The 13,603-nt window shown below is 65.7% G+C and overlaps 1 protein-coding gene and 2 long non-coding RNA genes across 4 annotated transcripts; 1 reads left to right on the top strand and 2 right to left on the bottom strand.

The window, feature by feature from the left end:
- The first annotated feature begins 2,821 nt into the window (after window positions 1–2,821).
- LOC138682058 (uncharacterized) lies at window positions 2,822–3,507 on the top strand. The gene is made up of 2 exons (XR_011322269.1): window positions 2,822–3,101; window positions 3,141–3,507. It is a non-coding gene; the product is annotated as an uncharacterized lncRNA (long non-coding RNA).
- LOC138682045 (uncharacterized) lies at window positions 3,026–5,893 on the bottom strand. Its single transcript, XR_011322266.1, has 4 exons — window positions 4,827–5,893; window positions 4,423–4,674; window positions 3,380–3,458; window positions 3,026–3,278 (listed from the first exon to the last, which is right to left on the bottom strand). It is a non-coding gene; the product is annotated as an uncharacterized lncRNA (long non-coding RNA).
- Window positions 5,894–6,207: 314 nt separating this feature from the next.
- Window positions 6,208–10,430, bottom strand: BTC (betacellulin). 2 transcript variants are annotated; one of them, XM_069770972.1, is made up of 6 exons: window positions 10,246–10,430; window positions 7,528–7,623; window positions 7,100–7,217; window positions 6,820–6,966; window positions 6,421–6,528; window positions 6,208–6,313 (listed from the first exon to the last, which is right to left on the bottom strand). In XM_069770972.1, the coding sequence occupies exons 1-5, from the start codon at window positions 10,319–10,321 to the stop codon at window positions 6,423–6,425; spliced, it is 543 nt and encodes a 180-aa protein (XP_069627073.1). In that variant the 5' UTR covers window positions 10,322–10,430; the 3' UTR covers window positions 6,208–6,313; window positions 6,421–6,422. The 2 variants fall into 2 exon arrangements, with proteins under 2 accessions (XP_069627073.1, XP_069626981.1); XM_069770880.1 differs by lacking the exon at window positions 10,246–10,430 and adding an exon at window positions 8,323–9,582.
- Window positions 10,431–13,603: the final 3,173 nt, after the last annotated feature.

The following is a 13,603-nucleotide window of genomic DNA, read 5'->3' as shown; positions in this document are numbered from 1 at the left end:
GTCCTGTGTTTTGGGGCTCCAAACTGGGCTCATTTGGCCAATTTGGGGTTTCTGAAAAGAGAGACCAAGTCCTTGTTTTGGAGCTCAGAAGCAGAGCTCAAGTCCACCACTTTGGGGCTTCAAACCGGGCTCATTTGGCCAATTTTGGGTTTCTGAAAAGACACCAAGTCTTGCATTTTGGGGCTTCAGAGCAGGATCATTCAGGCAATTTTGGGAATGGGAGGTTTAAGTCCTGCGTTTTGGGGCTCAGAAGCAGAGACCAAGTTCAGAATTTTGGGGCTTCAAACCAGGCTCATTCAGCCAATTTTGGGGCTTCAAGATCATTTGGGCAAGTTGGGGTTTCTGAAAAGAGAGACCAAGTCCAACGTTTTGGGGCTTCAATCCAGGCTCATTGGCCAATTTTGGGTTTCTGGAGACTTAAGTCCTGTGTTCTGGGATTCAAAGCCAGGTTCATTTGGCCAATTTCAGGTTTCTGAAAAGAGAGACCAAGTCCTGCGTTTTGGGGCTCAGAAGCAGAGCCCAAGTCTGGCATTTTAGGGCTTCAGTCCAGGCTCATTTGGCCAGTTTTGGGTTCCTGAACAAGAGACTAAGTCCTGCATGTTTGGGCTGAAAAGCAGGATCATTCAGGCAATTTTGGGAACTGGAGACCAAGTCCTGTGTTTCAGGGCTCAAAACCAGGCTCATTTGGCCAATTTCAGGTTTCTGAAAAGAGAGACTAAGTCCTGCGTTTTGGGAGTGTCAAACCAGGCCCACCTGGGCAGTTTAAGGTCTTGACAAGAGAGGCCAAGTCCTGCATTTTGGGACTTCAGACCAGGCTCATTTGGCCAATTTTAGGTTTCTGAAAAGAGAGACTAAGTCCTGTGTTTTGGGAGTGTGAAACCAGGCTCATAGGCGCAGTTTAAGGGCTTGACGAGAGACCAAGTCCTGCATTTTGGGGCTTCAGTCCAGGCTCATTGGGCCAATTTTGGGTTTGGGAACTGGAGACTAAGTCCTGCATTCTGGGGCTCAAAACCAGGCTCACCTGGCCCATTTCAGGGCTTCAGACCAGGCCTATTGGGCCAGTTTTGGGTTTGGGAACTGGAGCCCAAGTCCTCTGTGCTGGGGCTCAGGCCACATCCCCCGTGTCGGTGCTTGAAAACCAGAGCCCGAGCCCTGCCTTGCTGGGACCGGGACTGGGCTCACGGGGGCAGCCGGAGGGTTGGAAGGCAGCGACCGAGTCTGGGCTCTGGGGGCTTGCGGCCGGGCTCGGCTCACTTGCCCGGTGCTGGGCATCGGGAGACAGACCCCGCCCCCGCCGCTGCTGTGGGGCCGGGCAGCGGAGCCCCAGCCCCGCGGGTTCCCGTGGAGGGCCCGGGGTCAGACGGCGCTGCGGGAGGAGCCAGGAGGCCCCTTCCCCGGGGGTCGGAGAGTGCGGCGGGACCCGGGCAGACGGTGCCGGGGCAGCCCCAGCCCTCGTCCGGCGTCTGCGCGGAGCCGCCGGTGCCTGTTCCGGGACGCTGGCCCCGGCAGAGCCCCGGCGGGAGCGGGAGAGGCGGCACTTGGGCCGCCGGTTGCCGCTCCCGGCTCGGCCCCGGAGCGCGGCTCCTCCTGCCCGCGGCGCCGGGACGGGGAGGGCCAGGCGGGGCTCCGGAGCGGCCGGTCCCCCGGCTGCTTGGGGCGGGAGAGAGCCCCGGGCCCCGCACCCCGCCCGGTCGGGACTCCCCCGCCGGCACCGCGCGCCCGCGAGGCCCAGGCCCGGCCCCGGCCTCACCGCCCCCGGAGAAGCCGCCGGGCCCGGCCGCGGCTCCGTCCCCGCGTCCCGAGCGACGGGTCCCGCCCGGCGCCCCCGACCCGGTACCAGCGTCCGCCGCGGTCGCTGCCGGCGCCGGTCTGGCGGCGGAAGAGGAGGTGCGGAGGGGCGGGGCCTCGGCGCGCCTGCGCGGGGCGGGGCCGGCACAGGTGCGGCGGGGCGGGGCCGCAGGGCGCCTGCGCGGGGCGGGGCGGGCACAGGTGCGACCGGGCGGGGCCGCGGGGCGGGGCCTGGGGGCGCCTGCGCGGGGCGGGGCCGAGCAGATTTGAGCCCCGTCGGCCGCCGTCGGCCCCTTCCTCTCGTTCCCCCGCGGCGGCGGCGGCGGCGGCCGGGCCGGGCCGGGCTCCCCCGGCGGGTCCGGGGCCGCGGAGCCGGGAAGGGGCCGCGGGGTGCTGCCGGCGGAGGAGCGGCGGGGCGCGGGGAATGAAGCCCGCAGGGCCGGAGCCCGGCGCCCCCCGCCCCGTCCTCGTTCTCGCCCGCGGCCGGGCCCGCCCCGCCGGTCCCCCCGGCCCGTTCGCTCTCCAGCAGCGCCCGGTCCCCCCGGCCCCGTCCCGGCAGCGGCGGCGCTTGGGGCTCCGCCGGCCGCTCTGGGGAGTGGGGAGCCGCGGGGTCCCGGCCCGAGCCGGGCGTTTCCCCGGGCGGAGAAGGGAGCCCCGGGGCTGCGGTTGTGGGGCCGCGCCGGGGCTGGAGCAGAGCCCGAGTCCCGCTGGTTTGGGATCAGAAACGGAGCCCCGGGGGGGCTGCTGCCGGGGACAGAGCCCGGGGGGCGTTGGTGGGAGTTGGGAGCTGTCAGGGAACTGTGTTGGGCTTTGGGGATGTTAGGGAGCTGCGTTGGGTGTTGGGGCACTGGGTGGTGGGGGCCTGGGTTGGGTGTTGGGGGGGCACTGGGTGGTGGGGCCTGGGTTGGGTGTTGGGGGGGCACTGGGTGGTGGGGCCTGGGTTGGGTGTTGGGGGGGTGGTGGGTGGGAGGTGTAGGGTTTGGGTGGGGGGTGGGTGTTGGGGCTGGTGGAGGTGTTGGGCGGGGGGTGGGCAGGGTGCGTGGACCCCCACCGGAGGTGGGGGTCCGGTCACATTGGTCCCCGAAGCTTGGGAGGCTGGCATGCACCAGGCCGAATTAAACGTCTGAGATAGTCTCTGGGCGAAAAGGTGCTTTTCACTGTCGGTTTCCAACTCTTTGTTCAAGGGGTGTCCCACCCCCGGACCAGTGATTGAACAATAAACACGAGTCACTGCCTGTACAGTTTATGACATTTAATATTCATATTCAAGTCATGACAGTGATTGATTTACGACCTTGCCAAAAGCCAAGATTGTTTTAACAAGCATGAGCTGGAGCTGAAACCAACTGGAGTCTATAACAAGCTGGAGCCATCCATGAGCCAGGGCAGAAACAAATGAGCTGAAGCCGCAGATGAACTGGAGCTGGAACACAAGGCAGAGCCATCCATGAGCTGGGGCAGAAACAACCAGCCTGAAGAGGGAGCTGGGCCTGAAATGAATGGAGGCAGAAACAAATGAGCTGAGGGTGTGAACGAGCCAGAGCTGGAGCTGAAAATAGGGGGGAGCCAACATGGGACAGAAACAACCCACCTGGAGCTGCAAATGAGCTGGAGCCACAAATGAGCTGGATCTGAAACCGGAGCAGAAACGAACTGGAGCCATCCTGGAACTGAACCTGCAAACAAACAGGAGCCCAAACCAATAAAGAAAGGAAAACATATGGGGGCCCAAACAACTGACCTGAAGCCCCACTGAGCTGGAGCTGCGCAGGCAGCCCAGCTTCTTCCTGGGGCTCCTGTGTCCGTCCCTGCGCAGGGAGAGATGTGGGACAATCAGCTCCTGGCAGCACAGCCGAGACCAAAGAGCCGCCGAGCTGCTGCCCCTGCAAACCTGCTGCCTCCCGGGCACGGGCAGCTCTGCCTGGCCCCTCGCCGGGGCTTTCGGCAGTGTCTCGCTGGTGCTACACACCCACGATGGGAGGGGAGGGAGAGACGGGGACAGGACACCAGAAACTTTTCCCCAGGAGAGTGGGCAAGAGCCAGGAACTGGCTGAAAACCCCCAGTACCCCATGCAGCAGCGGCGGCACAGACCAACAACCGTCAGGCCTGGGGCTGGGGCTAGCACCACACCAGTGCCAGTGGGGTCTGGGCCTGACCCGAGCAGCACCCGCTCCTGCCCCCCCAAATGCACAGCACCGACCTGCCTGGCCCTGGCTCAGGGTGGGTTGCGGGAACAGGAACCGTGGGCCCCCCCAGAGCCCCCTTGCATCCACAAACAGCCACGGGGGGAACCACCATCGAAGTTGAACAACCCAAGGGATGTGCACCGGGACCCCTCCTTCCCCCCAAAGGCACCCACCCTCCCCATCCCTCGGCCAGCAGGACGAGGGGCAAAGCCAACATGCACCAAGCACAAAACCACTCCCCGAGCTCCGGCCAGGCACAGCTCCCTGGCACCCCTGGGGCACAGCAGCCCCCACAACCCTGCCCCTACAGCCAGGGACAGGACCCCCGCCTGCCCCTCCATCCCCAGGGACCCAGCCCGGCACTGGAGATCCCCCAGGCCCAGGTGGCCCCGGGAGCCGAGCGCCCCGGTCCCACTGCACAGCTCTGCTCGGTTGCCGCCTTGGGACACTCAGCTCACCAGGCATGTCCTCCCCGCCGGCGTCCCCCGGCCCTTGGGGCTGCGCTCCTCGCCTGGGCGTCGGGACGAGCCTTCCCCACGTGTCGGCACAGCCACGCGGCACCGCATGGGCCACCAGCAGCAGGACAGCCATCGCTCCCCATTCCCGGCCAGGTCGGCTTCACCATCTCACAGATGGGGCTGTGGGAGCTGGTGTGGGTCCTTGGACCGGCCTCTGCTCCCACTGCAGATGCTTTTTGAACTGAAAAAGAAGGTTTTCAGTCAAAGCAGGGCTTCACGCAGGGCCCAGAGCCGCCCCTGGGCCCTCACCATGCCAAGGGTGACGCCAGGCAGGCCCCAAGGGCTGAACCCCAGTGGAAACCAGTTCACCCCAGCAGCAGGTCCCACACTCACCAGTCTGAGCTCTCTCTGGCTCCAGCAGAGGAGGGGTCCATCCTGCCGGCAGCCGCTCCAGGAGAGCTGGGGCGAAGAAACCAGCCGGCGCCTGTGCCAGGAGGAGGCGACCCGGCCGCAGGAGGGGTCACCGGCCGCCCCGGGAGACCCCCAGCCCCGCCGGGTCCCAGTCTCGCCCAGGTCCTGGGTGGGAGACATGGCGTGCGGAGCCCCCACGGCCGGTCACCAGGTCACGGTTCAAGCAGGGGCTGATCCAGCGGTGCAAACGGGGAGCTGCCGGGGACCCCCAGCCCCACAGGCCGAGCTGCAGCCGCTGCCCCCCCCCCCCGGAGAGGGGACCCCAGAGGGTCGGTGCCCAAACCCACCGGGAAAGTCACCGGGCACCCACGGAGGTTCCCGCACCGGGGGGGGGAGAGGGAAAGGGACCACCGGCCCGCGGCTGCCAGGGCAGGCAGCGACGGCAGCTCCTGCCGTTGGGAAAGCCGGGGGCCCGCAGCCAGCCGGCCCCTGCCCGGGTGGGTCCCGGCAGGAGCCCCCCCCCCGCCGAGAGCCGGGGGGTCCGGCCCCGGGAGGGAACGGGGCAGCCCCCGCTGGCCGGTGCCGCCGCTCCCCCACCGGAGCCCGCCCGCGGGGGGCGAGAAGGGATGAAACGGCCCCGGCTCGCCCCGTTCGGCCCCGGTTTTCACCCGTTTCCCCGCAGTTTTGCCCGGTTTCCCTCGCCCGGCCCCGTCCCGGCTCCCCGAGGCCGCCCAGGGCAGGCGGGAGACGGCGTCACCCCCGGTTCCCGAGAACCACAGCCGGAGCCGCCCCGGAGAAGACGAGACACCCGACCCCGGCGCAGCTACAGCCGGTGCCCGACACAGCGGCACCCTCGCCCCGGCCCCGGCCCCGGGGCACGCCCGGAGGCGCCGGCGTCCGTTCGGCCCCAGGCGGGGAGACGCGGCGGCAGCCGCGACGGAGAATCAGCCCCAGAGCGGCCGCCCGGAGCCGGGCCCCGAGCCCGACAGGGTCCCTGGGAGCCGGAGCCGGGACCGGAGCCGGGACCGGGACGCAGCTGCCGCCGCCGCCGCCGCCGCGCCGGTCCCGCGACGGCGGCGCCCCCTGGCGGCCGCGAGTGGGTTTTGAAGCCTCGGGGACCTGCCGCCCACCTGCCCCGCACGGCGGCGCCCCCTGGCGGACGCGAAGCGGCACCGGTGGGGGAGACCTTTCGGTGCCGCGTTGGCCGCGGCAGGTGGAGGCCGGTGGGAGCCGGGGAGGGGAGGGGGGGGGAGGAATTTGGGGAGCACAGCGGCACGGCTGGGCCTGACACCCCCTCTTTCCCCTCCCACCGGTGGGGTGTGATGGCGAGAGGGGGCCCCTAAGGACCACGGCGACACGGGGACACCTTTCCGTCACCCCTTTATTTAAGCCGTCGTTAAGTTTTAGCCCTCGCCCATCGAGCCAGCCGGTGCCGCCGTCCGGGACCCGCCTGCAGGTACCTGGAGCTCCTGCGGAGACAGGGCAGGAGGCCTTCAGCCTCAGCGGCCACCCCCAACGGGGGGGGTCTTTCACCACCCCGGGCTCGGCCGACCCCCCACTCCCCGTCCCCACGCACCTTCACGCGATGCCCGTCTCCAGCACATCCTCGCTTTTGGAAGGCGAATTCTTGTTTAATGTCTCCATCTCTTCTGCCTTTCTCTTCCTACGCTGCTTCCGACAGTGGCTGGGGGCAGGGGGGAGGTGTGTAATAATTAAAAAGCAGAACGAGGCACCGTGGCGATGCTGTTCCTCCTCCCTCTGCTTTCACCTTGCAGAAGCCCTGGATGGGATCGCACATGGTTTCCAGCCCTGAAGCGACACCCCATGCACCTCCCAGCACCCTCAGAAGCGAACAGAGCATCCCAAATTCAACCTGCCCCAAGCCAGCAGAAGTGGGCAGGATTTGCTCCCAATCCAAGGCCGCCCCTTCCCTTCCTGCCCCTCGCTCCGTGTGTGTCCCCCTCACGCCACTTACTGACTGCAGAGGCAGGCGCAAATGATGAGGATGATGAGGCTGACGATGGCGGCGATCAAGGAGATGATCACGATCTGGCCCCGGTCACCTCGCAGGTAGAAGATGTCCACCCTCTCGCAGCGAGCCCCCGTGTAGCCTCGTTCGCACCTGCCCCGTGGTACAGGGGATGCAGAGGGGGGGGGTCCGAAAAACTGCCGTGGTGCCTGTGCCCCCCTCCTCCCGCTCACCGGAGGAGAACGGGCACGGTGTCCCCACCACATCCCCGCCGGCGGTGGCTTACACGCAAGCCGGAGCCTTCTCGGCCACGAGGAAGCGGCATCTCCCTTTGACGCAGTAGTGCTTGTACTCCTCCGGGCACCTGGAGAAGTGACCCTGTCGCCTCAGCTGCGTCACGTTCCCTGGGGGTGACAAGGACAAAGAAATTCCCCCCCCCCAGGGGTTACGGTTCTGCCCGGAGGTGGTGGCAGCATCCCAGAGCTGGTCCATCTCCACGGCAGGTCTGAGCCCAGCGAGATGGAAAGAGCCACCGGCATGTGTGTCCTTGGCCGTGGCGTGCCGGCCCCGGCCGCTTCCCGGCTCAGTGGATGCCGCACGGCTTACACTAGACAAAACACCCTGCCCATCCTCCATCCCGGCCCTCTCCCCCACACCTCCCGTCTGACGACGCCAGCTCCCCCGAGCACCCTGGCACCGGTGCTGCCGCCTTACCCGTGCAGTTCTCGGCCGTGCCGCAGGTGAGCCCCTCCGTGCCGTGGCCAGCGGTGACGTTGGCGTCGGCGCCCACGCAACTGAAAAACGCCAAGCCTGAAACAAGCAGCGGAGGTGGCTCGAGGGGGGGAGCCCAGCCGGAGCCCCGGCATCACCGCCACCGCCGCCGCCCCACCGCAGCCGCTCTCCTGGCCCTTGCCGCAGGGAGGGGACTGGCAAAGGACTCTGCAGCTGCGCCCACGGCCCCCCTTCCCTGGCAGCATCAGCTTTTCCCCAGAGGCGAGGATAAGGGAAAGCTGGTCCCCGCCTGCCTCCTCCACCCACCAACACCCCAGCATGGGGGATCCGGGAGCCAGCGGGGTGGGTTTTGGGGGGCACAGCCCTGCCTGCAGGCAGCCAGCGGCCCCTTTGCCCGGGGAGGATGCAGCGGGGGATCCCCAGCGAGGTCCAGCTCGCTCCACTGCCCTTTTTGAAGAGCCAGGGTCGCTGAAAAACACGCCTGCCATGGGAGCGAGGAGACGGCAGCGCTGCCATTCAGCACCCACCAAAACCCAGTTGCTCCCGGCGCGCAAGTGCTAAATCTCCATTGCAACATCGCTCACTGCTGCACCGGGGCATGGGATGCCCAGCACGAAGCGAGCCGGCAAAGGGGCGACCGTGCTCGCCGTGGCCACGGGACGAGGCCAAGGGCCGGCTCAGCCCCAGCACGTCACGGCGGCAGTAACCGGATCACTGGCATACCAGCACTGACTCAGCAGGGCCCTGCTCCCAGCCCGGCCCTCCCCAGGGATTCACCCTGCTGTGGTGGCACCCAGGGGAGGGGGGGACAGGTCCTGCCTGATGGGGCAGGGTGCTGGGTGGGTCCCATAGGGGGTGGCACATCGAGGCACGGGGGTGTTTCCATCCCGAGTGACTACACTTCGCAGCTCGGCCACGTTGAGGCCTCCTGGAAAGGGGAAAGTTTGGGCAGCCGACCCGGGCAGCCTCGTCCCCCCCGTCCCATGGCAGGGACGTTCCCAGCACACGCATCCCTCCCGGCTATATATAGCCACCGCCGCGCTAATGACGTGCTTTGGGTAACAGAGCTGCAACGAGGCCGGGGCTGAGCCTTGGCCAGGCCTTCTCTGCTAACGAGCATCTCCTCCCCGGCCGAAAAAGCCCGCCGGGGAGGAGATGGAGCCCACCGCCCGACCTGGCCCAGGCAGCGGGGTGGGATCTGCGCAGTGGGAGCCAGGGGATGAGCCACGGGGCGGCTGCCCCCCCCCCCCGGGAACCAGCTGCGGGCGGCACGGGCAGGCAGCGGCGCAGGGCGGGAGGCTGACTTCACCCCCGGTGACCGAGTTCGCAGCTCGGCATGGAAAGATTCCCCACCAAGACGAGATCCCCACCCTTATTGCAACCAGATGCAGAGATTTGGCATCCTCCGGGCTGGCAGCCCCTCGGCGAGGACCGCCCCGGCGGCACTGCCAGCTCCAGGGGGGGGTGCAGGGGGGTCCCCCCTGACACCCAAATCTCAGCACCCAGGAGCTGCGGGTGCAGACAACCTCACCTCTTTGATGCACAGAGAGCCCAGCTCCGCTATCTAAGGCTGTGCCCTTTCCTGAGCAGCCAGAGATAACCGAGGAAAGCATCCCAAATACCGGATTATTTTGCCCTAACACCCCCTACGCTTCCCTGGGAAAGCCCGAATTGCAGGAGAACAACCACCCGGGGCATTGCCTTGGTCTGATGGGCACCCCAGCCCCAAAACAGGTTGGCCACCCTCGATTTCCTCCTGCCAGCACAGGTTTGGCAGGTTTGGCAGAGCACTGTCACCAGCACTGCCAAAGGGCCAAACCCAAACTGCTCCCGGCAGAGGGGAAGGCTCCCCCAAAACCCCAGGGCTGGCACTCTCTGCCAGGGCGCATCGCCAAGCCCGGCTGATGTTCAGCCCTACCCGTGGTTATCTCCCACCAGCCCTGAGCAGGCAGCTGCCTGCAGCTTTGCCTGCTTCCCGAGCACTTAGGAACTAACATGGGGACAGGCGTGCACTTGCCGAATAGGTCCTGCCTCCCTCCCCACATCCCCCATCTCCCGGCGTTGCCAAGGATGGCAAAACATGGATATTTGGGCATCCGTGAGCAGTGTCCCATCAACAGGTGGTAAAAGCATCCCAGCCCCACTCCAGGGTTCAGCCAGGACACCCTGGCCCCAAGGGATTCAGGGATTCAGAGCCAAGCTGGCATGGGCAGGGGGGAGGACTGGGATGGGATGGTGGGGAGCACCAGGATGGGGGCATGTGGGGGGAGCATTGGGATGGGTGCGGGGAAGCACGGGGGAGCACAGGGACAGGACTGGATAAACACCAGGCTGGGCACGGGGGAAGGATTGGGATGGGATTGTCCGGGGGACACAGGGATGAGACTGGAGAAACACCAGGGTGGGCACGGTGAGCACTGGGATGAGACAGGGGCAACATCGGGATGGGGTGGGATGGGGGTACAGGGGATCGGCAGGATGGGATGGGGCAGCACCGGGATGGGACCGGGAGGCGGGTGGAGGATCACCAGCGTGGGACTGGGACCAGTCCGGGCTGGGACAGAGAAAGGACGGGGCCGGGACAGGGCGGGGGAGCCAGCCGGGCAGGGGCAGCCCGGGACCGGCACCGGGGACCGGGCCCGTAGCTTGGCAGGGAGACCCCCGTGCCCATCCCCGCCGCCTCGGGTACCCCCTACTTACCGGAGGCGAGGGTCAGGCAGAGCAGCAGGGTACCGGGGCCTCCGCCCGGGGCCGGGGCCGCCGCCGCCGCTTCCATACGCGCCGCCGCCGCCTCCGCCTGCCCGGTGCCCGGCGGCTGCGGCGGGGCGGGCCGCGGCGGGACGGGGGCGGCCGCTGCCAGCACCGCCGCCCTCCTCCTCCTCCTCTTCCTCCTCCTCCTCCTCCAGCTGCCCGGCTCCTACCCAGCCGGAGGCATCCCTTGGCGGACCGGGGGTGGCCCGCTCCCTCCCCGCCACGCGTGTCGTGGCCCGTGTGTCCCCCCCCACGCGTGTCCCGTCCCGTCCCGCCCCCCCCCCCACGCGTGTCCCACCCCTGCATTAGCCACTCCTGGCCTCCCCGCCTGCCCGGCCTGGCAGAGCACAGGAGGCGTCGAGCAGATGCCTCGCCCCAGCATCCCTGGGGATTCGGGGAGCAAGTGGGAGACCACCCCCCACCATCCCGGTTTCCGAGTGGGGCTCCCTCCGGGCGTTCCCCTCCCCAAAGGGCCGGAGCCCAGCCTCACCTCCCCAAAGCTGTTTATCCCTGGCCGGAGTGTTACAAAAAGGGAGATTTATTCCTAGTGAGCTGCTAATAAAACACCCTCCCAAAGCCCTTGGCAGGGAATGACGGCAGCTACAAATTATTTTGCGAGGGGCTGTGCCTTGGCATGAGCCTTCTGCATGCCGGCCTCAGGGTTGGTTTTTTGTTGGTTTTTTTTTTGCCTTGGGGTGGCTGGGAGGATGCTGCTGGTCCCCCCCTGCCCCAAGCAATGTCCCAAGGAGGAGGAGGAGGAGAGCCCCACTGGGGTGAAGGTGTCCCCCAGGATGCTGGCACATCCCCTCCTGGCATCTGGGGATGCTTAGCAGGGACACGGTGCTACGAGCTGATGCTGTCCCGGCCCTAAGGAAAGCAAAAGAACTTCACCCGGCAAAAAGGAGCTCAGGCAGGGAGGGGTGGAGGGGCTGCTGCCTGCTCGGTGTCATTACAGGCATGAAATAAGGGGGGGGGGGGGGCGGGAAATGAAAGACTGGAAAGAACGGGTGACCTCAAACCGCAAGCTGGCAGCTATTAATGCAAGCGCTGGCAGCCACCCAGCCATGCCATTTGGCTGCCGGCCAGGGGGTGAGCGAGCTCCCGTGGCCTCGGCCAGCCAAAAAACCCAGCCACAAGCTCTGGCACGTCGGTACTGCCGGCCCCTTGGCTAGCGGCCACCCTGGCTCCCGGCTGGTGGCAGGGGGGACGCCCCAGCCCCAACCCCCCGAAAGCAGCCAGGATGTGCTAAACCACTGGAGAAACGTTGCAAAGCTCCGGTGGGGATGGCGGCAACTTGGGCAAGACCGGGGAAACCAGCAGCTAGCACCTGGATGTGGCATGGGGCCACGCAAGAGGAGCCAGCTTCATCCCGGTGGGGCGGGCAAAGGCAGGGAGCAAGCAGCAAAAATCCTTGTGCCCAGCAAAAGAAAATGGTCTCCCTTCAGCACCCTTCATATTTGGATAAAATTGAGGAGAGAAAGCATTTGAAAGAGGTTTTAAAAGAGCTGGAACCCCAGGGCAGATGTCACCAGAGGCAATGGTTTCCATTCTCCAGTAGGAATGGGGAACGGCTGGCAGAAGGTATCTCCAAAAAGGGACCTCTCACTGGCCGTACGTCCTCTGCTCTCACTGTTGCCGCGAGTATCACACCTTTCCCGAGGGAGGCCCAGGGACCTGTGTGGCCGGGCAGATGTCACCCCCAGATGTGGCCAGGCAGAGCTGGCCATGCCACAGTGACCACGCAAGTGTGGCCCTGCTGATGAGACCAGGCAGAGGTGGCCAGAGAGTTGAGACCAGGCAGCAGTGACCAGACAGAGGTGGTCCTGCTGAGGTGACCATTTTGATGAGTCCAGGCAGAGGTGGCCAAGCAGAGGTGGCCACGCTGATGAGACCAGGCAAGGGTTGATCAGGCAGATGTGACCATACAGAGGTGACCGGGCAGGTGTGGCCCTACTGAGGTGGCCACGCAGAGGTGACCGTGCTGATGAGAGCAGGCAGAGGTGACCAGGCAGAGGTGACCGTGCTGATGAGAGCAGGCAGAGGTGACCAGGCAGAGGTGACCGTGCTGATGAGAGCAGGCAGAGGTGCCCTGCAGATGGCAGCTGGAGCCCGAGGACGGTGCAGGGGCATTCAAGGCTTCCTACAGCCCAGACCTTTGCACCCCAGCACCCAGTTCAGGCGTGGGGTTTGCACCCAAAGCCACGGTGGGGAGCGGTGGCCGAGCCCAGCCCTTCCCTCTTCTGCCTGTGGAAACATGCAGCACCTTCTGCAAAAGGAAGTTGGAAAAAGGATGGGAGACAGGCGGCAGCGAAATTATCAAGCAGTTCCCACGGCACCAAGTTCCTGCAGCGATAAGAGCATTATTTTTCCTCCTCCCAAGCGGAGGAAAAGTTTCAAGGAGAGCTGAGATGCTGATGCTGCCCGACGTACAGCAAGGCAGCTGGCATGCCGGCCGCTCCAGAAAAGCCAGCTGACTTGGATTTTGTGTCCTGCTGTTTTAGGCCCGGAGCCAGGATCCATCCCGAGAAAACATCGCACAATGCAACAGAATAGATGGCTGCGTAACCCCAGTTAAAGATAGCTCGGCCAGGGCCAGGGTTCGATGACATCCTTTTCTGTAGCGAGCGTGCAAAAGCCCGGAGAAGATGAGTTCAGCCTGAAAACATTTTGCCTGCACAAAGCGCTTTCCAGAAGTAAAGAGATAAAACCCACAGTACTCGTACCTCCTGCTGCACCGCAGGTGTCTCCTGGCTGAGTCCTTTGGGCACCGGGAGCTGCGTTTTGGGAGTTGTTCATGCCGCGGCAAGGCAGGGCCCTGGCTGCCTGGCTCTGACCTGGCTCCCCTTGATGCACATACCCGGGGTGTCCCCCCCTCCGTGGGCCCTGGACCCCCCAGATGTGACAGACGATGCCCAGCAGCGGGGCAGGAGAGGGCCTCTACTCCACGTCCCCCCCGAGGGAAGAAGGATGCCCTGGCAAGGCGCACCCAGCGTTTATTTCTTTAAAATCATAAGTTATATTCACGCACCCAGCATTTATTTCTTTAAAAGCAGAAAATACATTCGGGCAGAGCGCCGGCGGGGGAGGAGAGGGGCAAGGGGCAGTGCCATAGCCCACCCCGAGCGCCCGCCCGATGCCACCGGCTGGGACAAGAGCATCCCATGCCCGGTGCGTGATGCTTGGGACTGGGTCTTGACATGCTCCTCAGCACCCAGTACCACTGCTGGCTGCCCAGTACCACGTCCCAGAGCAGGATGCCCGTGCCCAGTGCAAACCCAGTCCCCTACAACCGATCCCCGGTCCCCAC

The sequence above is a fragment of the Haliaeetus albicilla genome, chromosome 1, assembly GCF_947461875.1.
Source record: "Haliaeetus albicilla chromosome 1, bHalAlb1.1, whole genome shotgun sequence".
NCBI lineage: Eukaryota > Metazoa > Chordata > Aves > Accipitriformes > Accipitridae > Haliaeetus > Haliaeetus albicilla.
Note: the sequence above shows the minus strand (reverse complement) of the source record. Positions and strands in the feature narration are given on the sequence as shown.

Excerpts from the sequence above, each read along its gene's own strand:
- BTC (XM_069770880.1), bottom strand. The coding sequence starts at position 8,431 with ATGGAAACACCCCCGTGCCTCGATGTGCCACCCCCTATGGGACCCACC. Across the intron at positions 7,624-8,322 it reads CTGGGTGCCACCACAGCAGG|GCTTGGCGTTTTTCAGTTGC; the intron begins GTGAATCCCTGG and ends TGCTTGTTTCAG. Across the intron at positions 7,218-7,527 it reads CACGGCCGAGAACTGCACGG|GGAACGTGACGCAGCTGAGG; the intron begins GTAAGGCGGCAG and ends TGTCACCCCCAG.